We start from the raw sequence: 26,559 nt of genomic DNA on the forward strand, positions 1-26,559 counted from the left end.
TGATCACATGAAGGGGAGAAAAAGACATAAACAGATTATCAAAATTCTAGACGGTCTACAGTGTAAGTTATCCTGCAGAAAAAGCTGGATGGTGGATTTTCTACAGGATGTGTTGCCAGTATTGACATCCTATCCTGTGGTATGCCTTCCTGTATCTGTATCCTCTGGGTTCTGAGTGCTTGAATCCATGTGTGGTTAATAGTGTGTGTGTGTGTTTATAAGTGTGTGTCAATGTATGCCTGTGTCTTTTCAACCAGAGCAAACCAACAGAATGGGACATAGATATTTACGGCTTACATTAATTGCAGAGATAAAGACTTCTCTGTTTTTATAGGTGTGTGTGTGTGTGTGTGTGTGTGTGTGTGTGTGGAAAGGGTCAGCGGTAAGTTCAACAGAGGCAATGAGCAAAAGAGCATGTTTAGTGCGGTTCTTCCAGGGTCAGCCGGGCTCAGCAGCATGTGATGTACACAGCCTCTAACCCTAACCGCCGCCCCCACAGTCTCCAGAGCCTCTACCCCCAGTATTCATGTGTAAGGGCCCAAAACAAGTAAAAAGTACAATATGTACAAACTTTGTAAACTTGAAAATACTGTATAATACAAAATATTGAACAGTTCAAGCAGGGTCAGAACCACAGGTCTAAACATGAATAATATCTACAGTTTTATAAGTAGTAAAAGGGCAGCGGATGTCTTAAGGCCTCATTTGGGTTAATCACTTCTGACATCAGCAACATCATCTTATCATCTCACCCTTTACATCCCTTTGTGTACATCATGTCCTGTAATAATAGCATGTGTGACAGTGTGGGGGTTACCAACCTGGTGCAGCAGCTTGGTGATAGACATGCTGCTCCGCTCACCCTGAGGGTAAGGAACTGGACTGTTTAAAACGGTTCTGGCAAATAAGGAATCATGTTAAGAGCTTTTATTTGACAAAGAGAATCGTAAAATCATGTAACTTAATTAACTTGCCTTGGAGACATGCTATTTCCCCCATCTGTTCAGAACCCAGATCCTGTCTATTAAAAGCTGAGTTGAGATAGTTGAATAGATCTTGTGTTTGAAGAAGACAGCCACATGAAGGACCATGTGGCCTTCTGGCTCCAGCCCAGGTGTTTCACGGCAACGATACAAAGTTTGGTTCTGCTGAGACCTCCTGATCTTGAAGTCTTCTTTCATAACTGTGCTTGTCTCACCTTGGAGACCAGAACTAACCCTGTCACCATGAAGACCAGAACTAATCGATATTGGAGACCAAAACTGACCTTGTCATCATGGAATTCTGAACTACCCATGTCACATTGGAGACCAGAACTAAAGCTGTCCCCATGGAATTTAGACAGCAATATGTATATTGTATAATCAGGTGCTGTTACCAAGTTTTTTGAATCATACAAGTGATTCTGTGATTTGATGATGAACATTTTGATAGTAAGTAAATGCCAAAACCATTTGCCATGAGCAAACTCACCTTTAGGCTTATACACAAATTAAAGGATACAAACCATGCTTATTTATTACATTACATTTTAATGTAATTATTCATGCATACTTTATTTGCCAAATAAAATTGACAAGAGATGGAGACATTAGAATATACAGTATAGCCAATAGTCTGAAATTATATACATATGTAGGGTAGGGTCCTAACCCTAACCCCGTTCAGTTACAGTAGCTTCACACATTGAGATCAATTTGAGGATTTACTGATCTTTACATCAGAACAAAGTAACTTCTTCATTGATTATGTATTACTGTAGGCTAAATGTTTTAATAGTACAGGCTGTAAAAATAGAAGCAAATGGATGATGATCAAATACAACTTAAATCGGAACAATACACTTTTGTTTTTTCATCTATAATACATTTGTTATGTTTAAATTGTATTTTTCATATGCTTATACTGATTATTCTAAATAAAATCATATTTCAAAGTCCGTCCATAGCCTATCAAGTGAGAACATTAACCGTGAAAATATTATTCGTATTTTTACAAGGCCTTTAGGCCTACATACAAATGAGACGTGAACACACAAATAAACAAAAACAGTACACACCGAAAAATTGTTCTATCGGAAATGTCCTTCAGAATTCCGAACACTCCTGTAGGACGTATGACTGACCATATTACTCAAATTTGAATGAATGAAAAAACATGTTCTTGAGCTATATGCAGCACAGCATTTTATTTACCAACCATGTTTTCCAACTCAACATATAGCAATAAAAGTTAGTATTTTCGTTCCCTGAGAAAACTGGACCCGTGGCAGTCAAATGTTCATTAGGATATTCTTAAAGAGAGCTCCGCTTGGCAGTTGGACGGAAACGATCATTATAATGAGATAGTTTTAATTGATACTGTGTCTTAAAGTCTTAGGCCCAGAGCCTCAGCCATAGAAAAAGCTACGATCCTAAGCGCAACATGCACAAACTGCAATGTCCCGCTATCCTGAATTCCTTCCCGGTAGATCAACAAAGAAACGCAACTCGACCGTTTGAGGCCAGACACGTTTTCACCATTGGCATCACAACAACGCTTTGAGGAGGCCAACCTTCCACTCCCCAAACTATTTCAACTCCTTCCATTATTAACCATCTCCGTCAGCTCGATGCCAGGGTTAGAGTTTGGATTCAGGTGTGAACATGGGGCCCGCTGTCACATACTGAAGTGCCAGCACCATGAGCAGATGAGCAGTTCTTTGAGCGTTTTTCGCAGCTCCTGGCTCCGATAGGCATAGATGAGAGGATCGATGAGCGAATTACAGATGATGAGGATGAGGAAAAGGTTAAAGTGGCTGAAAAAACAGGTGCAGAATGGCGTCTTGGGACAGGTGAGGATGAGGATGAGGTGGAGGAAGAAAGGGCCCCAGCAGAGGATGAAGACCCCAAGCAGGATGGTGAGCGTGATGGCTCCCTTCATGCTCGTGGCCTGGCGGCGGCTCTTGTGAAAGGCCATGATGCGCCGCGAGTGCACGTGTGCCAGGATGAACATGTGCAAGTAGAGCACGGCAGTGAACACTAGCGTGATGAAAAAGAACGTCACCAGGCAAACAATTACGGCGTTGTCGGTGTGGTAGACGATAAATAGCGTACTGGAGGTGATGCTGGCCATCCACACCAGGACGATAATGACCACGGCGCGCTGCGTGGTCATAATGCTGTGGTAGCGTAGAGCGTAGAAGATGGTGATGTATCTATCTGCAGCGATGGTGCACAGGAAAGACAGCGAGGACACCACAGAGCTGCAGATCATAATGTCTATGACATTGTCCAGGTGTCTCAGCATATCTTGGGTCACCTGCAGCAACCCCTGCTCGTTCAGGAGCATGAACAGCGTCTCCACCACATTACTGACGCTCACCAGCATGTCGGAGACAGCCAGACAGCAGATAAAGTAGTACATGGGTGAGTGCAGGTTGCGATTTTTTATGATGGCCAGCACCACCAGAATGTTTTCAACCAGACTAATGAGGCCCAGCGTTAGGAACAACTCTTGCGGGATTCGAATCTGCACGCAGCCAGTGGCGTTATGCTCCCCATTGCTGGCGTTGTGGGTCGCGTTGTCGTCCATGTACATGGTGAGGGGACTCAGCTCCATATGGTGCATGACGAAACTGTGCTGCTGGGAAGTACGGTTCATGTCCGCCTCTCGCACACAGCTGCAGTCGGTCCTACAACAAACAACACGAGGAACTTGAGTCTTTCTTATTTAAAACAATGGGTGACTTGACCTTCACCACGCGTACGCTGAGGCAGGGCTGTAATCATAATATATATTGGGGGGGACCAATACTCAAATCTGGTCAAAATGTCCCCCCCTATATATTGATACAAAAATATAAAGAAATTATAGATGTGCAACCACGCATGCTGTCCGAAAATTATCATAAAAAATGTAATCATATTCATAACTAAACGTAAAAAAAAGAAGGAAAGGAAACTTCCCCAGCTGATTTCGTCCCCCCTAATGTTGACTCCATGGCTACGGCCTTGCGCTGAGGGGTATGAAAATGTGGCTATTATGAAATGTACTACTCTGTGGTCAGGTGAATAGGCACCTACTTTAATCCTTACCGTAAATCTTAACCGGTGGGGAAAGGTTAAAGGGTTAACCCCTAACTAAGAGTAATTACTCTAAAAACATAATCTTTCAGCAGACTACCCTGTCATTCAGTCTGCATGGTGAAAATGTATTGGGGTTCTGTGGTAGTATGGTCCATATAGTTTGAGCATATTCTTGTCTCCAAATAAACTTTAAGATTGACACAAAATAAGACAAATAAAGGAGTCAACGGGTAGGCCTATGAGAAGTAAAAGTTGTCAAGCTTTAATTCAAGAAAAGACATGCCTCGTATTGCCCACTGAACAAAAAAGCCTATAGCCTATCAAGATTAAAAGGTTGATTTGAGACGAAAGATGAGATAGAAAGAAGATGAAATTTACTATGAATTCACATTGACGCACCTTTACGCTGTCCTGAAAAATAGTTTGTTGTATTTTCACGAGACGTATAAAGCTTGTATTGACCACTGATGCACATCTCTTTTTATTCCCACTTCAGTGTTGAGCCAAAATATCGGATGCGGTCAAATAATCATCCATGTAAGTTCTCTTCATCCTAAAATCGAAATTGTTCTGTCAAACTGTGCTTGGCAAAGGCGCGCATGCTGCACCGCAGCTTTACTGATGGGGAGATGTTATTCCTTGGAGTGCCGCCCATTGATACCCAATTGCAAGCGGGGAAAATCAAACATTTGGAGATCCGGTTGGTCTACGGTCAGTAAATGTTTGACCCGTGCGCTGACAGTGTGTTCCTTAAAGGCTGTTCTCGAACTCCTCCTTTCTCGTGCGGAAGGGAACCGCATGATACTGACAGACACAAACGGAATAACGCGTGATACCGCATCGGAAATATTTAACACCATTACATTTGTGGTTTAAGCTCTAAACTGTTTTGAGATCTTTATCATTCATTGTCATTAAAGTAACTGACTGAAGTGCAGAATTGAAAATGGTATAGGCCGATATCACCTTTAAAAAAGCCTAAGAGATAGCCTTCAACAACTCTTTCATAACTATGATGAGATGATAACTTTGCAATAGACTCGCCCATCCCTATCCCTCATGACCAGTCCAGTAATAGTCCCTTTACGCACGTTGCGCACAGATAAAGGGTGTCAAAAAAATCACTGAGCGCCCACAATTTGTTATCAGTGTGTTCAGACTGCACGCATGATTTACAATTGTCCCAAACCAGTCGTATTTAACTGTTTGTGTACGATGCAGCCTGATAAACGATCAATGTCCTTTGAATATTTCTGATTATGTGGCAAGATGAGGGGGGTTTGAGACATTGCTGGGATAGAGCTACCGTAAATCCGCGGCACTTAAACGTCAGGTTGTTAGGTGGCTTGTTCTCACTCCCATGCCTCTGGCGCCAGACGATTTTTACCACAACACGGTTCCAGAACAGCGTTAAATTATGAACATTACTTGACCTGGATAAAAAAGGACACATCTTCAACTGAGCAGCAGCCTCAGTTAGATGTGGTTAAGTTTACCCGGAATCGAGGATGGTCTTGCCAAAAGTTGTCTAATGGAGGAGCATTTTGTGTCAATTGAATGCGCGTGTTAAGCCCCTCAGTCTCTTAGAACTACTGGTCAACTGTTCACTTTAGACGTCAGTTAGGCAACAACGCACGAAAGATTTTTGGCTGTCGAGCAAAGTGCTAACCCAATCATTTATGAAACTGCCCTATAACTCTTGTCAGCCATCCAGCTGTTAACGTCCATCTCTTCATAACCATAGATATCTGAATAGAAATAGAGCAAATATAACTGCTAATAGTTTTGCCCTTTAATCATAGAACAAAACACACATTTAAATAATCTTATAAAATAAAGTACTTATAATGATGTAGATAATTGCTGATTTAGTGTATGTAACCCCCTAGCCTTTTCTGACCCAACCTATCCAGGCCAAACCCCAGCCCTGGCTCAAGTACCGCAGACCCTTGCATGCCTCAATCACTCACACAAGTGGTAGCAAATTAGACATCTTACAATCACACCATTTGCCTATGTGTGAATAAGAGAGATGACAGAAATATCAGCCTGACAAACAAGCACACACGTTCATCCATACCAACAATCTTTTAATCTCATACCTCTTATCAGCAGAGAGCCAAATAACATCTCTTTGCACAAGTGACAGTGCACAATGTTTTTCTTTAGGGTAATTGACCTGGACTTCAACCTTTTTACGTAAAGCAGCTCAAGCCACTGCCTGAAAGGCCTCATAACTGAGTAACGACGTTGACAATGTGCTCTTACCCCTCCTGAGAGTGCAGTGTATGCTGCATGCAGCAAATCAAGCTCATTAACTCATGGACATGAAATCTAGATGAGTATCTCCTGGACTGCAACTTCCTGGACCAGGGAAGTCAAGAAAGGTCAGTTTGTGTGTGTTTTTTTTGAATGCTGCATTACTCTTGTTGATCGGTTTGTGTATTGTAATGCTTACTCTCTCACTCACAAAGACACTCTCATACACATACAGCAACAGGAATAAAAGGTATCCTGGCAGTGGCCATTAACACTCAAATGACAGCAGTGAGCCCATTTTAACAGCAACCCTCAAAGCCATGTCTTAAAAATGAGGCTTCACACTGTAATTATGAGACTGTTACATCATTACGTCCACATGGAACGTCCTCCTCCATGAACTGGGAGACACAGTCCACTTGTAAACAATACACAGGCCAGAGAGTTATCTGCACCATACCCACTTCCACACTCATACACTACATACTGTACATGCTGGCCATGACAAACACACCTGAACACTCACACACATTGTTTATCACTTCAGACAACTTTACAGTGAATGTTTCTCTGGCTTTCCCTGGTGTCTATACTGAGCCCAATCTGTATTTCTGGAAGGGGGGAGTGGCCTGTGCTGCCTCTGGGGAGGGGTGTCAGTACAGTGGAGGGGACACCTCACATGATGGCTCCTCATGACTAGCTTGCAGCCACAGGTAGACAGGAACAAGGAGCTGGTTGAGCAGCAGGAAGGACCCTTTGGGCGGCACCGTCATGTGGCCTCTGCAACACAGCCAACAGGCTGCCGGAGTGTTTAGTACTAGGCCCGTACGGTGACTTACCATGTGTAGCTCTGATGAATATATAGTACAGGAAAGATCCATATATTTCATAGCATTTCATACATGTATGCCTCCTACTGCAGATCCACAGACATTTTCAAATGTTTATATGTGAATGAGAACTATTCAGCAACGCAAATGAATGTCATGGGACATGTTCCTCTGCCAGAACATCCAAGGACGAGGCCATCTTCTTGCCTCGGTCACCGGGTACACTCATCTCTCCTCCTAGGACGTATCCAGTTATCAGTAATTCAACTTAAAACATTACGGTATTAATATGAAGGATTCTTCCATCTCTACATGAGCAGAAAGTATACTGAAGGCCTTGTTTATTGATGTTCCATGAAACTAAAAATGTTTTAAAGAAGATAAGTGGACTTTGCACAGAATTGATTTTACACTTCCAATAAACTTATTGAAACTTATTCAAACATTAGGAACATTTATTTTGTAATCAGTGAGGACAACTTCTAAAAAGAATAAATTTCTTCGAATATGCCAAATCATATTTAAATCAATAAAAGTTTACTGTGAAACAATATGAACATCAATGACTTCCTGTTTTTAAACCATGTGTTATGATCATGTGACACTTTATTGAGCAGTTCTGACTTTTATCAGAATTCATCTTGAGTGAAAGCATTGCAGTTGACCGTCACTTGGCTGTTAGGACATCACTACTGGAGCCCATCCATTTTTGAAACAGCAAATTGATTTCTCTCATGATCAAACCCAATATTAACATTTTCACAAAAAGCCCATGTTATATTCTTGATAAGCAAACAGATGTTTTTATCAAGTAGCATTCTGTCAAACTGAGAAGAAACGGAGGGATGAGGGAGAAGAGAGGGAGGAGAAAGGAAGAGAGGACCAGGGTGCATTTCAGAATGTTATAATTAGAGAAATGAACCAGACCCCCCGTTTTTTCATCCACCAGAACATGATCTTGATCTGTTCTTATGGTAGCCGTCTCAGGTGTTGCATTCTACTTGTTTTCTCTGCTCTCCTTCCACGTTCTTCATCCTTATCCCCCCCCCCCCCTTCTAGTTCATGCACCTTCTTTTCTTCCCATCTCAGTCCCATTCTTCCTCATCCCTGTCAGGGTTGTCCTCTCTGGGTGGCTCCTGGAACTGGATGTTGGCCAGCATGTCTCTCATGGCCACCATCAGACGGTTTACTTCCTGGTTAAGCTCCCGCCCTGCGCGAGCCACTTCCAGGTCGTCCTCCGGTCTCTGGCCGCCCTGTGGAAACAGAGAGCTGCATGTCATCTCCATGACAACACCCAGTTGAAAGGTTGGAGTGTGTGGTGATCCACTGTAAAACAGTTAGTCTTGCCTGTCTCGCCACAAACCTAAACTTCCTCTTTTAGTGTCACATATACATTTACCATAAATCATTCACTTGTGTCTGCACACAAGCGCAGCCTGTTTGATAACTAGGTGTTGAAATTAACTTGGATTTATGTAATCCAATTTGAATTATCTGACAAAGTGTTTTCAGTGTTTTAAGAATGACATACAAACATTGATGAGTTTCACTGAGAGCTGTGTTCATAGATCCAGGAGCTAACTGTGTTAACCAGACACACAGAACAACACCAAACATGCTAGGTAGTCAGCATCTACTCCACATCCTAACAGCATCTCTGCCACCCCAACTGCATTTCTCCATCTCTTTCATTTCAGTACCAAGATCATGATGGTTGGCATTATGAGGCCTTTGGTGAGTTTCACATACAGATTTGAGTTTCACACCCATATCAATAGGACCTGCTGCTGGACTTTGGTCTAGCAGAGGTCAGGGTTAGAGGCAACTCTGGTCTCACCTGTGGCCAGGTAAAGGGTTAGTTAGGGTTTCATCTGTGGTCAAGTTAATGATTAGTTAGGGTCACATCTGTGGTCAGGTTCATGGTTCGTTGGGGTATCAGCTGTGGTCAGGGTTAAGGTTAGTTAGGGTCAGCTGGGAGGGGTCAGGGTTCATTCTGGTCTAACCCATGAATGACATCTAAGAAAGGAGATGTGCAAAACTCTTATTTCACTTCAGGTAATAGATGTAGCTGTATGTCATTAGTTAGAAATTAATTCATGTTTTTTAGATGTTAGACATTTCCTATGCTATCAGGCTTATGGATGATCTGGTCAAAGTCTCAAGAGGATCACAAGATATTAGTCTTAACCTCCTGTCAAAACACTTTTTTGGTAGAACTCCGGTCACCAATTTGCCCCAAAATTTGTTTTATACTTCTAATTTCTTTACTCCAGCGACCATGCGCTCTCACTCAGTGGGGCAGTTTGTGTAATTTATCACTATGGCAAAGGAGCCAGGCCGGCCGTAGCCCAGGCAGCATTTCTGCTCTATGAATGTTGCCATTGTTGAGCCTTCTGAGAAGGGGTTGACATCGTCCGTCTATTTTTACAGAGTGTGGGGAGGTCATATGCCTTCACAGCTCTAATGTTCCACATTTGTCACCCTTTTGAAAGGGACCAGGATTAGAGAGGGACACTAGGAGGGACGTCTGCATCCCAGCACATCAATGACACAATGTATTTTCACAGAAGATTATAGCTACTCACCTGTAGGTTGAAGTTGGGCAGCAGAGAGCGGAAGAACAGTGACAAGGTACTCTCATTAGAAGCACCCACACTTGGTCTATATGAGAGACAAATAAAGAGAGAGGGAGAAAGAGAGGCAGACAGTGAGAGACAGACAGTGAGAAAGAGAGACAGTGAATGATAGACACACACACAGAAGTGACCAAAGATCACAGAGCCCGCCGTCTCCATAGTAACCTGCAGTTCTGGTAGGAGATGATGTCACTGCCTGTGATGAGGGCCAGGGACACAACTTCTAGCCACAGGCTTTTGTCTCTCAAATTTCCTACACTAAACTGACGATATAGTTGCAGTTTATTTTTAGCTAAACTATCCACAAGAGACAAAATTAGATAGTAAAAAAAAAAAGCAATTATCATTAATACATCCTCTATATTTAGTAGAACAGCCTTCAGGGGCCATGTGGAGTCAGAAAGGCGGAGTTCAGACAGAGATAGAGAGTGCCTGTTCAGAGGCATGGCCTTGACAAGTGCCTGAGCAAACAGAGGACCGGAAACACAACTACCCTTACTCATGTAACCATCCTCAGTACTCATGTAACCATCCTCAGTACTCATGTAACCATCCTCAGTACTCATGTAACCACCCTCAGTACTCATGCACTTATTTAATAATCCCTTTTACTCTTTAACCCTGGGTTCCAGCTCCAGAACATTCTTCAGCTGATGCCTCATTTCAGTTTGTATTTGTCAACAGAATTGTATTCATCATGTCCCCTCCCGCCCCACCGCAAACAGCATCACATGACTGAGAGCAGACGCCGGGCAGAATGCACATCATGCACATGTTCCTGCAGAGAGGAGATCTGCAGGAGGACAGGAACTCCTTAACCTCTACTGAGCAGGTCAAAGTGTTTTTTGTGGGTGGGTGAGGAAAGGCAGCTTGCTGGAGAGAGGCTACCGCCAAGAGATCCTCAAGGCTTGGGTGGGTTACCACATCTTAAGCACAGGTAAAGAGTTTGGAGAGGAGAAGTTTACCTCTCTGGTCGGGAATACGACACCAAGGAGTCCAAAGGGGGGAGTGGGTCGAACCCCATTATTGGTTGAGTGGTCACATCCTGTGAATACACAACACTATGTTCTTAACTACCACAGATAAATGACAAAAGCTTTATGAATGCACACCACAACATTCTAAATGACTATGTTATCCAAAACATGTTATTGTGGAAAAAAGTGCTTTCTTAATAATGAGGCGGCAGGGTTCAGAGTGCACTTCACCATCGGCAGGGTGCAGGTTTGTGTGTTAGCAGAGTGCACCTCACCAGGGGAAGGGTGCAGGTTTGTGTGTTAGCAGAGTGCACCTCACCAGGGGAAGGGTGCAGGTTTGTGTGTTAGCAGAGTGCACCTCACCAGGGGAAGGGTGCAGGTTTGTGTGTTAGCAGAGTGCACCTCACCAGGGGAAGGGCGGAGGTGGCCTCCTTGATCTCAGACAGGATGACATGGCGATGGATGTTGCGGGAAGGACTCTGGTACCTCTCCTTCCTCCTGGAGGGAGGGGGGGGCAGAATGTCATGACATTACATTTACATTACATTTAGTCATTTAGCAGACGCTCTTATCCAGAGCGACTATCCGATTCTCCCTGAGGCAAGTAGGGTGAAGTGCCTTGCCCAAGGACACAACGTCAATTAATTAATGGTAATCGAACCAACAACCTTCTGATTGATAGCCCGACTCCCTAACCGCTCAGCCATCTGACTCCTAAGATTAAGTCCTTCTAATCACACTTCAGGAGGACCATTTCAACGCCACTCCCTAACAATGTGCTACTTATTGCCGCTCCTTCAAAGGAAGAAACATTAACACACACTTTCAATTTCAGAGTGAACATTCCGACGTATCAACTAATGTCTGCCCTTGGAAATCCTAATGGGTCAGTTGATTCTAATTTGACAGGGTTTACACACACACACACACACACACACCTGTACACAGAGCTGTTTACTAATAGTTAGCAGGTCCCTACTTGTTGAGGCAGTCCTCTACCAGAGGTTCATTGCTGTCCACTCTGAGCAGCACCTGCGCCACATTCTGCTCCAGCCAAAACAGCACCCCGCCCTCACGCCACAGCATGTGGCTCCGTCCCACGTACAGACCCACCAGCTCCGCCAGGGCTGGGGGCTGTCTGGAGGGAGATGACAACGAAAGACAAGAAAAACAAGTAGTGCTTCTTAACGCCTACCATACTGTGATGTATACGGTTAGAAGTAATGCATGATATGATAAATGAATACTCCATGGCTAGAATGTCAATGCATGCTTGAATTCAATGTATCTGTCTGAGAAAGTACTGTAAAAGAAACGCAGAGAGACTGCAGAGAGAGAAACGGAGAGAAAAGGACTTCAAAAGGAATTGAGACAAAGAGACTGCAAGGGAGCTGGAGAGAGAGATATACTACAGAATGAGACCAAAGAGAGAAAGACAGTAGAGAGAGACTATAAAAAGAGGAGCACTTCCAGAGAGAACACGGAGAGAGAGAGAGAGAGAGAGAGAGAGAGAGAGAGAGAGAGAGAGAGAGAGAGAGAGAGAGAGAGGAGAGAGAAATACTGCAGTGTGAGTCAGAATGTTGTACCCCAGCTGACTCCGATGGCCGAAGAAGGCATGAGCCGATACGGCTGCATCTGGCTGCACTGTGCACAGGTCCAGCAGAGGCATCAGCGCTGAGGAACACACACACACACGCACACGCTCGATGGATAGACACAGTCACTAAGTGAGTCCCCATGTGTAATACCAGGATCAGAGAGCACTCGGGGCCACAATCATTTACTCCAGCCGCTAGTTCTGTGTGCGTGCCACCACTATGGGAGGTGGATGCGTTCATGAGTCAAGTGTGTGTCGTTTTCTGCCCGCGAGCGCATAGGTGTGTGTATGAGTGTGCATCCATACCTACATGCATGCCTGTGTGTGTGTGTCTAACCTCCAGGGAACATGATGAGTGCATACTGCAGCAGCTGGTCAGCCTTGTCTCTGTGTGTGTCTCTCTCCTGAGGCTCCGCCCCCTCCTGCTGACTCAGCTGGAAGTGGCAGAGTGCCACAGAGAACGCAAAGTTGGGGAGCTGGGACAAATTCCTGTGCACCTGAAACACGGGCAAGCGCACGCACACACACACACACACAGATATACACACACACACACACACAGAGGAAGCAGGTTACCCTTAATCTCACAAGCATACAAAACTGTACAGACAGACATGTGCGTGAAACTGTCTCACCTCCCACTCCTGATAAAGGCGCAGCAGGAAGTGGTATTCTCTTGAGCGTAGTGACAGGAAGTCTATGAGCAGCAGCATACAGAGTGGGTCACCGTCCGGGTCCAGACTAGCACACAGGGAAAAGCAGACGAAGCCATCGAACACTGCCCTGAGCCCCTAAAATGTCCATGGACCTCACACACAGACATGCTCCCTGGGAACCCCTAGTCTGACCCATTACGCCTCGGGTCCTCCTGACTCCTCCCCCCCCTGTACCTGAGAAGGAGGCGGCAGTACTCAAGGGCAGTCCGAGGGCAGCCCCTCCTCTCCAGAAACATCATGTGCTTGTACAGAGCCAAATACAACGCTCTAAAAAGACACACGAGAAATGTTGAGACAAGTGCCATCTGTTGGTGAAATACTTGCATTTCATGCTAACGTCATCCTTATGCCTCAAGTACCTCATTATAGTCTACAGCCGTGGCCAAAAGTATTGGGAGCGACATACATTTTGTGTTTGCAAAGCTTGCTGGGCGTTTGCATAAAATGACTGTTAACATAATTTCAGTAAGTTATATCATCAGCACAGGGGAAAGTGTGAACTAGTTCTAGCCAGGTGAAATCACTATCATTCTGATTGGATTTTAAGAGCAGATTGACTGCTGTCAAGAGGGGACTATTTGCATATATTGAAAATGTTCGCCCTAAAAAAGCTTTAAAAAATATGAAATGTGCCTGATTGTGATTCCAGTATTCTATAGAAACATGTGAAAACATTTTCCTCAAATACTGAACCAGCAAACTTTGCAAAACACAACATTTGTCATTGCCAAAACTTATGGCCACGACTGTATATGAATGGACAACTCAATAACAGCCTGAAGTGTACATGTATGAACATTATGTTAGGGCTTTATCCCTTAACATCTGGTGTGTGTGTGTGTGTGTGTGTGTGTGTGTGTGCGTGCGACCTGTTCTCTGATCTTTGGTAGCTCAGTCTGCAGGTCCCTGAGGTCAAACTGAACAAAGGGTGGAATGCACACTCAAAGCTGTACAGAGCCCTCTCTGAAACACACAAACACAAGAAGTTACACAACACTATCAGTCTATAAAGTCTATTCCCGCTGTCTTCACCAAGCAGTCAGGCTTTCAGTGGCTTCATCAAACCATCTCCTGTATGTCTCACAGGTAGAATATGTGCTACTCTGGAGAAGTGTGTGCTGTGCGTTAGAAGAGACTAGACCTCTAAACATGCCCTGGGATTGAAGCCTCACAAACCAATCAGATTTCCCTGATACTGTACTGGTTGTTCTGCTCCTTACCTATGAAGGTTAGGGTACCTGGTGGTGCTGCTCACCTATGAGGTCCCTGGCCATCTCCTGGTCCTCCTGGATGCGGCTCACATCAGACAGCTGCAGCAGAGAGTCGATGTGGTAGGGGTTCATCTGCAGCAGGGCCTGGGGAAGAACACACCCTTAGTCTCCACAGTCCTCTAACACAGGCAAATGCATCTCACACATGTCTGACATAAAGACCTGAGGGTATTACAGAACTCCCAGGGTCTGTTCAGAGATCTACAAGGCAGGGTATGGTTCAGTGGCTGTAAAAGCACTTTACAGCAGAACAAGAGGTTGCAGGTTCAAATCCCCCTGTACTGTACGTCGCTTTGGATTCAAGTGTCTGCTAAATGAATACATGATTATGATCTACTGCTGGATCTGCCAGTGCTTCCTCACCACTATGTTGTTGGGATCCATGGACTCCACAGCATCCATGAACTTGAATTGAACCTGCTGGTAATCCCGGCTGTGTTCCAGGGTGAAGAACTGAAGTCCAGCCCTGCTCTCCAACAGAGTCATGGAGATACCTGCGGCAAGATATGCCAGGCCAGACAGGAACAAGGCCACACAAGGGATCAGACAAGGGGATTTCTGGGGAAGCAAGCTTTCAAACCAGTCGAGAACTTCCACCAAGCCAGTCAGCAACCTCCACCAAGCCAGTCCACTACCTCCACCAACCAGTCCACTACCTCCACCAAGCCAGTCCACTACCTCAACCAAGCCAGTCCAACTCCATTCTTATATTGAGTGATGCCCGGTGCCAAGTCCTGGCACTATGGTAAGCAGGGGGTTAAAGGCGTACATCAATGGTGCCATTGAGTCTGCCCAACCATAGATGAGTCTTACTGCATTTGATTCATGATATGTGCTGATTGGACATCTCTCGATATGACGTCATGGCCTGGATAGAGACTGAATGTGGCCTCTGTTGTGATTAGAAAAGCCATGTCTGCCAATCTGGTTTCAGGCTAACAACAATGATAGTATGTGTTCATCTAAGCAGTGTTATCCCAGCATCCCAGAGACCCCTGTTGGAAATGGGAGTCAGATCTCTGTGTTTAGGCAGGAACAGTGTTGCCTTCTAGCAACAACACAGAGGCGCCACACAGGACCTATTAATGTAACTGTCGCCCAAAGACAGAAAGCACAAAGTGAATGTGTTTCAACACCATTCATTTAAAATTGATCACGGAGGCTGACTGGGTCCCTGCTAGATGACCTCTACTGACACGTTCTGTATAATGTTGTTCAGTCTGGGTTAGCATTGCATTTCCCATCACACAAGGATAGATGTTAATCTATCTCCAGGAAAATTAGGATATTGAACACTGCTGGTTTGAACATCAGTAAATGACATAAACATAATAAACATATTACTTAACATGTAATAACTAGTAACAAGTCAGCATTATATGATTGTAAAAGCAAAGTAGCCATGTTTTATGCAAATCTTAGCATTCTCTTTGTCACAGCAAAAACACTTAACACAAATGATGAGGGCCTACTTGGGGTAAAAAGAGTGACCTACCTGGACGGCTAAAGCGTGGCCAGGTGTCTTTAGGAATGGTCATCCAGGTGCTGCGGTGGAACTGCCTCTGTCTTTGACGAGGTCTGACAGAAAGGAACCATCAAAGCACTACTGTTAAATACCATTCATGGAATATAATAGAACAGAAAGATTTTGATGTAACAAAAACACACAATGCTAATACTGGACTTGGGAGAAATTTCGCACAGCTGAAAAGTAAAACCTTTTACCTCTGGTCCCCCAGAACTGCTCGTGCTCCGAAGTACCTTTTCAGTTCAGTCTCTGGATTCAAGTTCCTGAAGCACACACAGACTAAACTCAGCAACAGTTTATGCTCAATAGACGCCGACTAAACCTAGAGACGGCATCTTATACCAAAGCAAACAATTCAATGACAATTCCGAGTGATTCAGTGTGACCCCCCGACCTGTGCTCCACATGTAGAACCGGCCTGCTTCCTGCCACTCCGCAGCCATCACTCTGGAGGGTCAGGCTGCCCAGCTGCTCCATACTCTCCAGGAGGGCATCGATGTCCTCTGCTGCCTCCTCCTGGGGACACACTAAAGTCACTAGACAGCCAGGCAGCTCTATGCCCAGATACACATTGGTGGAGCTAGTTCTGGCATGGCACTCGGGCAGCGCGTCGCATCATCAGCTGATGTCACCCAGGCAATCAACTGCAGGTGTGCTGGTTGAAGGTCCATGCCTTCCCCTTCAGAGGACTTACATGCTGTATGATTTCACAGACCCAGACACACTTGCTCACATATCATGCGTTGTACTAGGTGTACTAGGTATTGTCCTCCCTCCACCAACCCGAGCTCCTCAGTACTGTCTTCTGTATTGTCACTACAAGGTGTTAATCCTCTGTAAAGCCTTTTGACTTGTTAAAAAGTCTAAATGATTCCTGTCCACTGGGGGATCTTGTATCCTATGCTCCCTGCCTTGTTATTGTATGTACTTTTGTATGTGCTATGCTGGCTATGCTCCAAGGTAGGGAGGTTCCCTACCTAAGGTTCCCCCTTAGATATGTGGAAGAAATTGGGATTTCCTGTGTGCTTACATTATTCACTAATCAATAAAACAAGTCATTGAATACTAGTTAGTATGTTCTCATGTAAGCTTGCTATTAATAAGAGTAGATTGTGTCTATGTGTCAGGGTTAATAGATGTTCGGGGTCAGGAGAACATTCCTTGTCATGACTACAAGGAGAGCTCCAATTATGAACTCTCTAGTCTGAGAGTTGTCATGTGTTGGGAGCAGTGAATCTCTTTCTCTGAGACTGTTGTAACATCATTACTGCCAGTGCCTGACTGTCACAATCTATGTTCACATTCTTGTGCCCTATAAAAGATGGTCCTCCGGCTTTCAGAGCGGAGAGAGACATGGTTGAGACCTAAGCCTGGTGTTGTGTTGTCATTTATTGTTGGAGGTCTGGTTTTCTCTCCCAATCTGCAGATTGATAAATACTTATATAAAATCCAGAACTCAACTGAACTTAGTCACTCCGTTTATGAAGAGACGGACAAAACACTTTCTTCATCACATATAACCACACCGCCAAAGACAAACCTATTTCCATTGCAATAAATGGTTAATTCAATATGTGAGCACACCTGATGTAGCTGAGGGTGACACCTAATGCAATAAGAAGGATAGCATATAAATTAAGTAGTAATACTTGTTACTTCACCGCTTTACCTGTGTGTCTCCTGAAGTGGTCTTTTTCTTCTTCTTTTTCTTCTTCTTTTTCACTTTGTCTACAGCTGCAGACTGAATGTCAGAAGAAAGAAAACATCACACCAGCACCTTTGTAGCTGCAATCTAACCTAGAGCTACAGCTCTAGGTTAGACAAACCAAACATGCTCTTCTAGTCTGGAGCTGGCCCTGACCACACTTAATTAGATTGGTAATAGCTATGTAAAATAGCCCATGTACAATACTGTCATGTCAGACATGATATGCACAGAGTAGGGATGAAGGCAGAATTTTCACACAATTTAAACAGAGCCTTGCTCTACGATGCTCTCATCACCTTGGCTGCCCCCGTCTCAGCTTGTGGAATCCTCTTCTCCGTATCTCCGCTGTCACTCTTCTCCCTGCCCTCCTCGCCTTTCTCTTCAGGCTTCACTGCATTAGTGTCCTCTTTCTCTACCTCGTTCTCAGCTTCACATATCTGTAAAGAACAGGCACAGACACAAGGTAAATCTGAGATGAACACTAGATGACATGCACCATCAGGTGTACCTTGAATACAAATAGAGGTGTTCTTGTTTGTATAGCTAGATGGTAGCTTGATAGCTGTAACACTACACCTACAAACTCCACACCAAATCCATGGCTATCTAGCGAATGCTAACTTTTCTCTACATCATTAAGGAATGCAAGACATACAGTGTTAATCAAGACTATAAACGTTGTCAACATATGGTCAACTAGCTAATGCGCTATATAGATATTTTACCAGCTCATAAATATTGTTAAGGTTCTTCTGAGTTTTGTTTTTCTTGGCTTTTTGGTTGCTGCTATTACTGATAGGTTGCGGCGCAGAGTCGCCTTCCTCCTCCTCAACCTCAGCAGCCTGTTCCTCACCGGGAACAAGACTACCCATGTCTAAGGCCTCTTGGCCCCTTTGTTTCCCTTTCAGCCTCCGCAGAGCCCGGCTCGACATTTTCTCGGGGGATAGAATTCACTAAGCGGTGCAGTGGTTATAGTCGTACAACTCCTGCCATAAACAACATGCTCATTCTTCAACAAGCAAAGACGAATGTTATTGGCTGCTTAAAAGGAAACGGCTACGTTTTAGGGAAGTGAAGTCACGGATTTGGCTACGGATACTCCATTTGGACAAGTGTAGTGCATATAGCATAAATATAGTACAATGTTTATCCTATTGTCTTATAAATTAACCACAGTGTGCACAGTATAGCTGTCCAGCTCAGATTTCGGAAAAGGATGTCCATAAACAGAACACTGGTTTTAGGTGAACTTCACCTCAAGGATCGGTATCCACTGTGCAGAAGGGGGCAGTGATGCATCACTGACTAACATTGGGTCTGTCAAACCCAAAACCTTTATGCCTCGAACGCCTACACTAAACATAGCTTATACAAATAAGTGAAGTGAAATGAAATAAGTCAAACATATAGGGACATGAGATATATTTATGATTATTGTTAATTGAGGTAGTACTACTGACAGGTTGAATAAAATGAATCTATCCACTAATCCAATGTTTTGCTGTGCTCTTTTATTTGTACGTCTATATATCCAACTCAGTTAAATGGTTAAGTAGACAACAGTATCTCGCTGCACATCAGTGGACATGTCAAGCATGATACACCTGCTGGTTATTGACAAGCCCAGTTCAGCTATTCATGCTGTGGAAAAAGTCAGCAGTGATGAGGGAGGAATGTGCATTGAACAATAGGATACTATTACAACTGTAAGAGATGAGTCAGTCTTCTACCGGTTATGTATTAAACCCAAAGTGAGTTAACTACAGCACTGGGTTATGGGGGTCAGATGGCTGAGTGGTTAGGGAGCTGTTAGGGAATCGGGCTATCAATCAGAAGGTTGCCGGTTCGATTCTGAGCTGTGCAAAATGACATTGTGTTCTTGGGCAAGGCACTTCACCCTACTTGCCTCAGGGAGAATGTCCCGGACTTACTGTAAGTCGCTCTGGATAAGAGTGTTTGCTAAATGACTAAATATTTAGGGTAGGATTCCTACTAACTAGACCACTGTGTTTGTGTTTCTGCTACGTAAAGCTCTGGGTTACGGTTCCTGCTAACTAAAGCTCTGTTCAAGTGTTTACGTTTGTGTCCTTGAGTAAAGGTGTGTCTGTGTTTTTAAAATGAGAAACAAAGGGAAATTCTTGTGTGCTGCAATGAGTGGTGAACATGCTGTGAAACCACTCAAGGTTCACTCCTTGTGAAAAGGACAGTTCTCTATTCTTCCTCAAACAAGTCAGTCGAGGAGTTTCCAGAGTACACCCTTTAAATTGAAGGATGAAGAATGTATTTAAATATTTTATTTTTAATTTAAAAGCATTGAAAGTTACATAGACACAGTAGGTGGTACTCACAGGCCAAAACAAATCTACAATATAAACTCTCAAGTCTGTCCAGGAGTTTTAGATTCATCAGGGCTTTTGAACACAGTGATAAATAGTGCAGTACACCATTTAGAGGTATATACTGCACAAGTACCTTGGTACAATTTTTTTTAACATGCCCACTGTGGTGCAGGTACAAAGGTTTACAGCTTCAGGGATAACACTGACCAGATGCTGGTCAAATCTGTCCTTTTTACAACAGAGATCTGACTAAACTAAACTAGTAAAAGTAAAGCAGGTTGGAGACATATGGTAGCAGCACTAAGAAGATGAGTGATCAGGGTCTATAGTATACCATGGTTGTATATAGAAAGGCTGTAGCTCAGGGGACATGAGCTACTCGGTAACAGGGATGGGGTTGGCATAGGCTGCTCCCTCTATGTCCTCCGCTCTCTTCCGGCGCATATCTTGAGGTGGGCGTGGAGGTGGGTTCTGCGGAGGCTGCTTGATGCTCTCTCCAACGGGCTTCCTGCTCTGCTGCTGCCGAGGCATGATTGGCTCCCACTGCTCCCCTCGAATAGCAGCCTGCAGAACACCCAAGTCACTGATCAGATTGGGCCAAAACAACTCCTCCCTTACCTCTACTGATATACAATACAAGGGGGCATTATGCCATGTCCAAAACACTTCCAGTCATCACCCCGACCAGTACCACCCCACTCAGCCATATAAAAATGCCATGCAGAAGTTTAGCCAACTGTATGAATTAAAACTTAGTGTTGTTCTGTTGTGAAACACAGGAAAATACTTGAGATACTGCCTGATTCTAAGATGTGTTCATAACCAGAAACCAGCAGCAAACATTTTCTTGAAGCTACTTCCTTGTATGTGTACATGCATTTCAGCAAAGTCTTACCCAACAAATCTGACCCAATAGCCAACAGTGAGTGTGGGAGGTGCAACCCCAGTACAATACAATATATTCATTTAGATCTTTATCCATGTACATACAAATGGAGGTTAGGTAGTACATACTCCCAAGTAGATGAGGCTTGCAATGCCAAGGCACACACAGCCTAGGACAGTGGCTAACATGAATCCTCCAGGAACACAGATGCTGTGGGTGAAAGAGGAAGTGTGAAGGAGAGAGAGAGAGATAATTACATGATGTTACAGCTAAACAATGAAGGTTTGTGGAGGAATGATAAAGCACTATATGAACAAAACCCAGAAATGGTTTATCCGGTCACATTCACAGGAGGAGGCAGTGTTTTGTTACACAGCAGGACTGATACAGAGGCGTACTCACGCTGCATGTAGAAACGCTCGAACATAGTAGTTCCTGGTCAAAGGCCCAAAGGATTTCACACAGATAGTGAAGCAATGTTGGCCCCTAAAAGAACACAAGAGAAGGAACTCAACATACTCTTTCAGTGACACGATTGGGTTTAACTAATCAATAACCAGTGATGACAAAATGAGGGTGTCAGAGATGTTGTGATGGGGTTAGGTCTAGGGTGTAGGGGGTACTTACGTCCTCTCCACACTAGTGCCTTTGTTCCTCTTGCCTCTTGGGTACTCAAGCAGACAGACAAACACTCCAGCAGCTCTGAGCATCAGTTAAGTCAGGTTCAGCTACCATACTTGGTGCCACAAGCCCTTCAGTAGCCCTACGTGCAGCACCAACATGTTATTCTTGAAACCAGGTGTGCTACAATGTATCGATTGCTTTTCAAATAAGGAGTGTTCAAGATTAAGATTATGTGCAGTTTCGTTCGTTCGTATATTTTTCTTCTCTTGAAAAATGGTGAGAATGGGTTTGGATTTGGTTCAGGCTGATAGTATAACCCCATAGCTAAAAACGTAAAGGATACATTCCATAAGCTGCGAACTGCCAGTCCCTGAACTGACCGGCCGTCCCGACAATGCCACCGGTAAGAAGAACTGAAACAGGGAAGTTGTAATTACAACGCAATTTAAAACATTTTTTGTCAAAAACAAACAACAAGTATGAAATACAATAACGAAAAACCTCGCTGTGATTCCCAAACAATTACTTGTTTTGTTTTTAAGTGACATGTTTTGACCATTTATTTTGTATCTCGATGTCCAAAAGAACCATACGAACTTAGCATTACAATGGTGAACAATTTGTTAATTCATGTAGCTGTATTACTCATGTGTAGCGTTCCTAAAGCATGTAAACAGATAAAAAAGTGATACTCACTCAATCCTGCTGCTAAAGCTTGTTCATTGGCCCACATTGCCCATTCTATCTTCCCCATGTTTGGAATAGGACGAACAGAACCTCTGACCGCCGCAAAAGCCTCTAGTCTATGTTGTCACATTCGATTACAAGAGAACACGTACAGTGTTTCAGAGTCGTTTCCAAAGTTAAGTCACTTCCGAACTGACTTAAGACAAGGAGGAGTCTCGAATTCATTTAACCATGAAGTACCCTCACAGAAGATTAAAAATGCCAAACGACCCATTGAATTCAATTCAACTACACTGATTTTTTCAAAAGTTGTTTCGCTATTCATAAAACACCACACGTTTATTTCTTACAGTGAGAGTTTTTATTTCAATTAAATATTTATTTATTTTTGCAGACAACACTCTTCATTCTAAACCGGAACTATAGAATATTTAGAAATATTTTTTCTATAGAAAAAGAAGTGCACAAAAGACTAAAATATAATTTTATAAAATGTCAATTTATTTAGATAAATTCATATATAAAATATAACACTTTAAAACCTATGAAAGAACATGCATTTTCTATCATCATCTAATTTACTCTGCTTTAGCTTCAACTAGCAATGCAGTAGAGGACAATATCAAGGGCCTCCGCTAAATCCTAGCCTAAAGCAAGACTGAAATTGATGCGTCTCCTTGGGTCGAAAGGAGGAATTCAAACATCAGACGTTCTTCTTAGGCAGTCCATCAGGGCAGAGCAGATGCTGGGTGGGGTCTTCCATCACACAGGGTCCAGGGCCAGCCTGATAGTAGGGCCACTCATTACCAGGTGAAACATGTGTATGTACCACGACTTAAAAAGGCCCTTAACAAAGATATAACATCTTCTCAATTGTGACGTAAGTGATCCAGGAGTGTGTGTGAGTGTGTACCTTGGTGCTGATGATGTAGCTGATTCCCTTCACTAAAGGTTCCATACCAATGGCCTCCTTTAGCTCTTCAGACAGAGTTACCCCAGTAATGGGAAGACCTTTGAGGAACCTGCAGAGAACCCAGATACAGTCACACCAACACAGTACAAATACCACCAGCACTACCAACACCAAAAATACTGTAGTCTGTGCATAACAATAGCATCATGAACCATCTTGATGTGGAGTGAGCCTGCATGAGGAGATTACCTGTGTATGATAGGATGGAGATAATGCATGCTAACTGTGTGTGCTAAAGTGGAGAGTATGCATGCAGGCTGTGTTAGATAAAGGACACTCACTGTTCTCCATTGGTCTCTGGAGGGAAGAACGTACGCACCACTTGGAAAAACTCAGCTGTATGCTCCTGAAGGGTGAAGATGACAGCGTTTGGACCTGCATCAAATGAATATGCTACCTGGAGGAGGGGAGACAGGTTAGCTGTGATGGGTATATGAGATGAGAAAAAAAGGTAGCCAAATGTCACCAAGTTTCTCCACTCATGCTCTGTCCCCTGTGAATTCTTGTAAATATCTCCTTTCTAGTTTCACATCTCCATTTCACACTTTAAAATTAGCAGCAACTACTTGAAACTGAAACGTGTTCAGTGAATCTGACAGGAGGAGGTGAGGGGAAGCAGAGACCCTGTGATGCTCACCCTGGTTTCCCCACAGTGACGGTTATAGCGGTGCACCAAGTTGATTATGCGGCGAGACACATCGTTCAGGTAGAAGACAGGAGGGTATGTGTCCAGGCAGGTGGCATGGAACTGGTTGCTTTCCTTCATGGTCAGCTCAGCAAACGTGGCAAAGTCCCTCTTCTTCACGGCTCTGATCATCTGCTCCATCCTGCCTGGTACTACACACTCTGCCCGGTGCTGAAGGAGACCAGCATGCAGCTTCACCATATTGCACACGACCATTTAATGTATACATATTGTGTGTGCATTTGTATGTGTGTGAATACGTGTGTATAGTTAGCATGCCTGTTCATGTATGTGAATGTGTATTTGTGTGTGTACCTTCAGCAGACTGCTTGTCTCAACACTGGTCTGCATTCCAGAGGTGCTGCCCACAAGCTTCCGCTCAGCACTGACCTGAGGGTCAGATCTGGCTTAATTCAATACATATTTTATTTATACAAGATGGGATGAAAGTTTAAAAAAATATACCTTGCAATACAATGTATAAAAATGCTAATATGTAAATTGGTGGTGTAATGGTTTCTTGCACACCCAAAATACCTTAGTAATGTCAGTATGGACGACACCAGTAAAAAAAAATTGGAAGCGTTGACATGTATGCACATTTGATGATGATATGCTAGCTGCATGTTAGTGTATAGTGGAAAACTGTTTCAATTTCAGGTACTCTGTTAGTGTATGTTAACTACAAATGTATTAAACACAAATACACATAACAAAGACCTACCACGAGCACCAGCACCCTGAGCTCAGGCCAATTGGTCTCTGGCGCCACCTGCTGGGCAATACTGTCCTTGCCGTCCTCTCTCTGTCCCATGGTCCACTGGACGAAGCCTCCATACATGCTCCTGCAGGCGCTCCCCGAGCCCTGCCGTGCCACCACCGACAGCTCCCCCTCCACCCCCAGCACCCTCGCCAGAGAGTACACTGCAGGGAGGGAATCAGGGAGACGGCAGAGACAGCCAGGGATGTAAGGTGGTGACATAGGCAGAATCCATCAGAATGAGGCACACGCACAAGTACACACACACACACACCTAGGCAGGCATAACCAGCAGCAGAGGAGGCTAGTCCAGCTGCAGTGGGGAAGTTGTTGACGGAGCAGATATGGAACTTGTGGGACAACCCGGCAGGATCTCCATCACTGTGCCTCTTCCTTGCTAAGCGCCGAACTGAGTTGGAAGAACAACCAATCACAACACAAAGGTGTTAGTTTATGTGACATAATAGTAGTGCTGTCCTTCTGTCTAACCTTTCTCTTCTAGTCCTGCCTTTCTTTACACTCCTGTCTGACCTTCCCACAGGACTACCTCACCCTCTGAGGCAGGATTTCCTCACCCTCTCTGAGGCAGGACTGGAGCCTAGGCAGGGTGATGTCCTCCTCCCGGCCGTTCAGCCAGATGCGATCCTCCTCAAATGACCTGCTGCAGGCCACTGTTGTGGTGGTTTTGAGCTGAATATTATGAAGGGAGGTATCAGGTCATGGCCATCAACACTCAAAACACACACATACTCTGAAGTGTAGCTACAAAGTTTAACCAATACCTGGTCTTGGTGCAGTGTCACACTCAAAGATGAATTGATAGGGAGAATTAGTTCCTCATCTCTCTTCCCCCCTATTATACAGTAATAACAGCAAGTCAGATATGAATACAGTGAAATAGACTGCCTTCATATGATAGATGGTTGTGCAGGACGTTGCAATGTTACAAGTTCACATAAATAAGTATAATCTTGGATCCAGTGCTGTTGTATATATAACAATCGTCAATAAAAAAAATGTTGGGGAAAGAATCAAGGAACGTTTTGTATGCAGCGTTTTGAAACAATTGTCACTTGCTAGCTAGCAGTGGGTAACTGGACAATATAAGATAATACTTACAGTATTTAATGACGGCAATGTTTACAGGAGCGCTGCATGTTACCATGTTGAAACCCAGTGCCTTGTCCTCAGGCATTGTAGTGGCAATTATTATTCTACAACACTAACTCACTTTGAAAACAAGTCCTCAATGACTTCTCCAAAAGTGTGCTTATCGTATTGAGCTTTGAGAGTTATGTCCCGCCTATCATTGCGCTTCCTAACCGCGTATTCCTATTGGTGGAAGAGGGCACATGGGTAAAGGCACAACCAATAGAAACCATTACTTGTTCGTCACTCAAAAAGGGCAGACGCTGGGTAAACACTTTTGGTAAATACGGACAGCCGCGTATTAAACGGGGCGGGGTAGAAAACGGAACCATTTTAAATTCCCTGTACCGTACATCAAATATGTTAACGATTTCAAACGGATAATGTTGCTCTTTTATGGGGTTTATTCTTGAAGGTATGTATACTTTTCATTAAAAAAAATTACAATCCTCTGTATGTGGTTTTAAATTGCGCTTAACTCCACCCTCCAGGCAGTCCTCTATATACAAAACCTGTGACTGACTAATCAGACCACGGTCGTGTGAAAATAAGGCCAGGTCGGTGGAACCTCATTGGTAATCGCAGACGCAGTGCAGAGCCAAATCAGTCTTGCTTCATCCGTGGATTTATTGATTTAATTTTATTTATCAAACTGACATATTTAATTCCAAAGAGACACACTGTTTGAAGGAACATATACTAAGTTTAACATATAGGCCACAGTAACCTATGACTGTTTCATTTATTTATACACTCAACCTTTCCAATAGTGTAAGCCATTCAACATAGAACACATACCTTTTCAAATTCGTTTTGTACTCTGAAATTATGTTTTTGTTCAAACTATTACCATAATCCAAGAACATT

The 26,559-nt window shown here is 43.8% G+C and overlaps 4 protein-coding genes across 4 annotated transcripts; all 4 read right to left on the minus strand.

Moving 5' to 3' along the window:
- Positions 1–2,198: 2,198 nt before the first annotated feature.
- Positions 2,199–5,240, minus strand: mc1r (melanocortin 1 receptor). Its single transcript, XM_062471089.1, has 2 exons — positions 4,467–5,240; positions 2,199–3,673 (listed from the first exon to the last, which is right to left on the minus strand). Exon 2 carries the CDS (start codon positions 3,640–3,642, stop codon positions 2,659–2,661), a length of 984 nt encoding a protein of 327 aa, XP_062327073.1. The 5' UTR covers positions 3,643–3,673; positions 4,467–5,240; the 3' UTR covers positions 2,199–2,658.
- A 2,183-nt stretch (positions 5,241–7,423) lies between these two features.
- On the minus strand, positions 7,424–18,636 carry tcf25 (transcription factor 25 (basic helix-loop-helix)). Its single transcript, XM_062471199.1, has 18 exons — positions 18,315–18,636; positions 17,886–18,026; positions 17,551–17,622; positions 16,276–16,397; positions 16,079–16,144; positions 15,849–15,931; positions 14,717–14,847; positions 14,338–14,437; positions 13,952–14,045; positions 13,257–13,349; positions 13,002–13,107; positions 12,704–12,863; positions 12,356–12,443; positions 11,749–11,907; positions 11,177–11,267; positions 10,758–10,837; positions 9,742–9,817; positions 7,424–8,409 (listed from the first exon to the last, which is right to left on the minus strand). Exons 1-18 carry the CDS (start codon positions 18,519–18,521, stop codon positions 8,242–8,244), a joined length of 2,037 nt encoding a protein of 678 aa, XP_062327183.1. The 5' UTR covers positions 18,522–18,636; the 3' UTR covers positions 7,424–8,241.
- A 1,223-nt stretch (positions 18,637–19,859) lies between these two features.
- Positions 19,860–22,294, minus strand: LOC134028404 (cytochrome b-245 light chain). Its single transcript, XM_062471927.1, has 6 exons — positions 22,135–22,294; positions 21,782–21,851; positions 21,442–21,516; positions 21,217–21,300; positions 20,943–21,024; positions 19,860–20,492 (listed from the first exon to the last, which is right to left on the minus strand). Exons 1-6 carry the CDS (start codon positions 22,190–22,192, stop codon positions 20,304–20,306), a joined length of 558 nt encoding a protein of 185 aa, XP_062327911.1. The 5' UTR covers positions 22,193–22,294; the 3' UTR covers positions 19,860–20,303.
- Positions 22,295–22,535: 241 nt separating this feature from the next.
- Positions 22,536–25,834, minus strand: mvda (mevalonate (diphospho) decarboxylase a). Its single transcript, XM_062471093.1, has 10 exons — positions 25,663–25,834; positions 25,326–25,396; positions 25,119–25,233; positions 24,818–24,952; positions 24,508–24,707; positions 24,099–24,173; positions 23,736–23,954; positions 23,380–23,495; positions 23,039–23,147; positions 22,536–22,909 (listed from the first exon to the last, which is right to left on the minus strand). Exons 1-10 carry the CDS (start codon positions 25,736–25,738, stop codon positions 22,829–22,831), a joined length of 1,197 nt encoding a protein of 398 aa, XP_062327077.1. The 5' UTR covers positions 25,739–25,834; the 3' UTR covers positions 22,536–22,828.
- Positions 25,835–26,559: the final 725 nt, after the last annotated feature.

This window comes from Osmerus eperlanus, chromosome 10 (genome assembly GCF_963692335.1).
Source record: "Osmerus eperlanus chromosome 10, fOsmEpe2.1, whole genome shotgun sequence".
In the NCBI taxonomy this organism is placed as follows: domain Eukaryota; kingdom Metazoa; phylum Chordata; class Actinopteri; order Osmeriformes; family Osmeridae; genus Osmerus; species Osmerus eperlanus.

Coding starts and splice junctions, on each gene's coding strand:
- mvda (XM_062471093.1), bottom strand. CDS start 25,738: ATGCCTGAGGACAAGGCACTGGGTTTCAACATGGTAACATGCAGCGCT. Junction 25,234..25,325: donor TGACACTGCACCAAGACCAG/GTATTGGTTAAA, acceptor CATAATATTCAG/CTCAAAACCACCACAACAGT. Junction 23,955..24,098: donor AGACAAGCAGTCTGCTGAAG/GTACACACACAA, acceptor GGTCTCCTTCAG/CACCGGGCAGAGTGTGTAGT.
- LOC134028404 (XM_062471927.1), bottom strand. CDS start 22,192: ATGGGGAAGATAGAATGGGCAATGTGGGCCAATGAACAAGCTTTAGCA. Junction 21,517..21,781: donor CAGTTCGCAGCTTATGGAAT/GTATCCTTTACG, acceptor ACTGATGCTCAG/AGCTGCTGGAGTGTTTGTCT. Junction 21,301..21,441: donor GGCACTAGTGTGGAGAGGAC/GTAAGTACCCCC, acceptor GTGTTCTTTTAG/GGGCCAACATTGCTTCACTA.
- tcf25 (XM_062471199.1), bottom strand. CDS start 18,521: ATGTCGAGCCGGGCTCTGCGGAGGCTGAAAGGGAAACAAAGGGGCCAA. Junction 18,027..18,314: donor TTAACAATATTTATGAGCTG/GTAAAATATCTA, acceptor TGTTCTTTACAG/ATATGTGAAGCTGAGAACGA. Junction 9,818..10,757: donor TCGTATTCCCGACCAGAGAG/GTAAACTTCTCC, acceptor TCTCTCATATAG/ACCAAGTGTGGGTGCTTCTA.
- mc1r (XM_062471089.1), bottom strand. CDS start 3,642: ATGAACCGTACTTCCCAGCAGCACAGTTTCGTCATGCACCATATGGAG.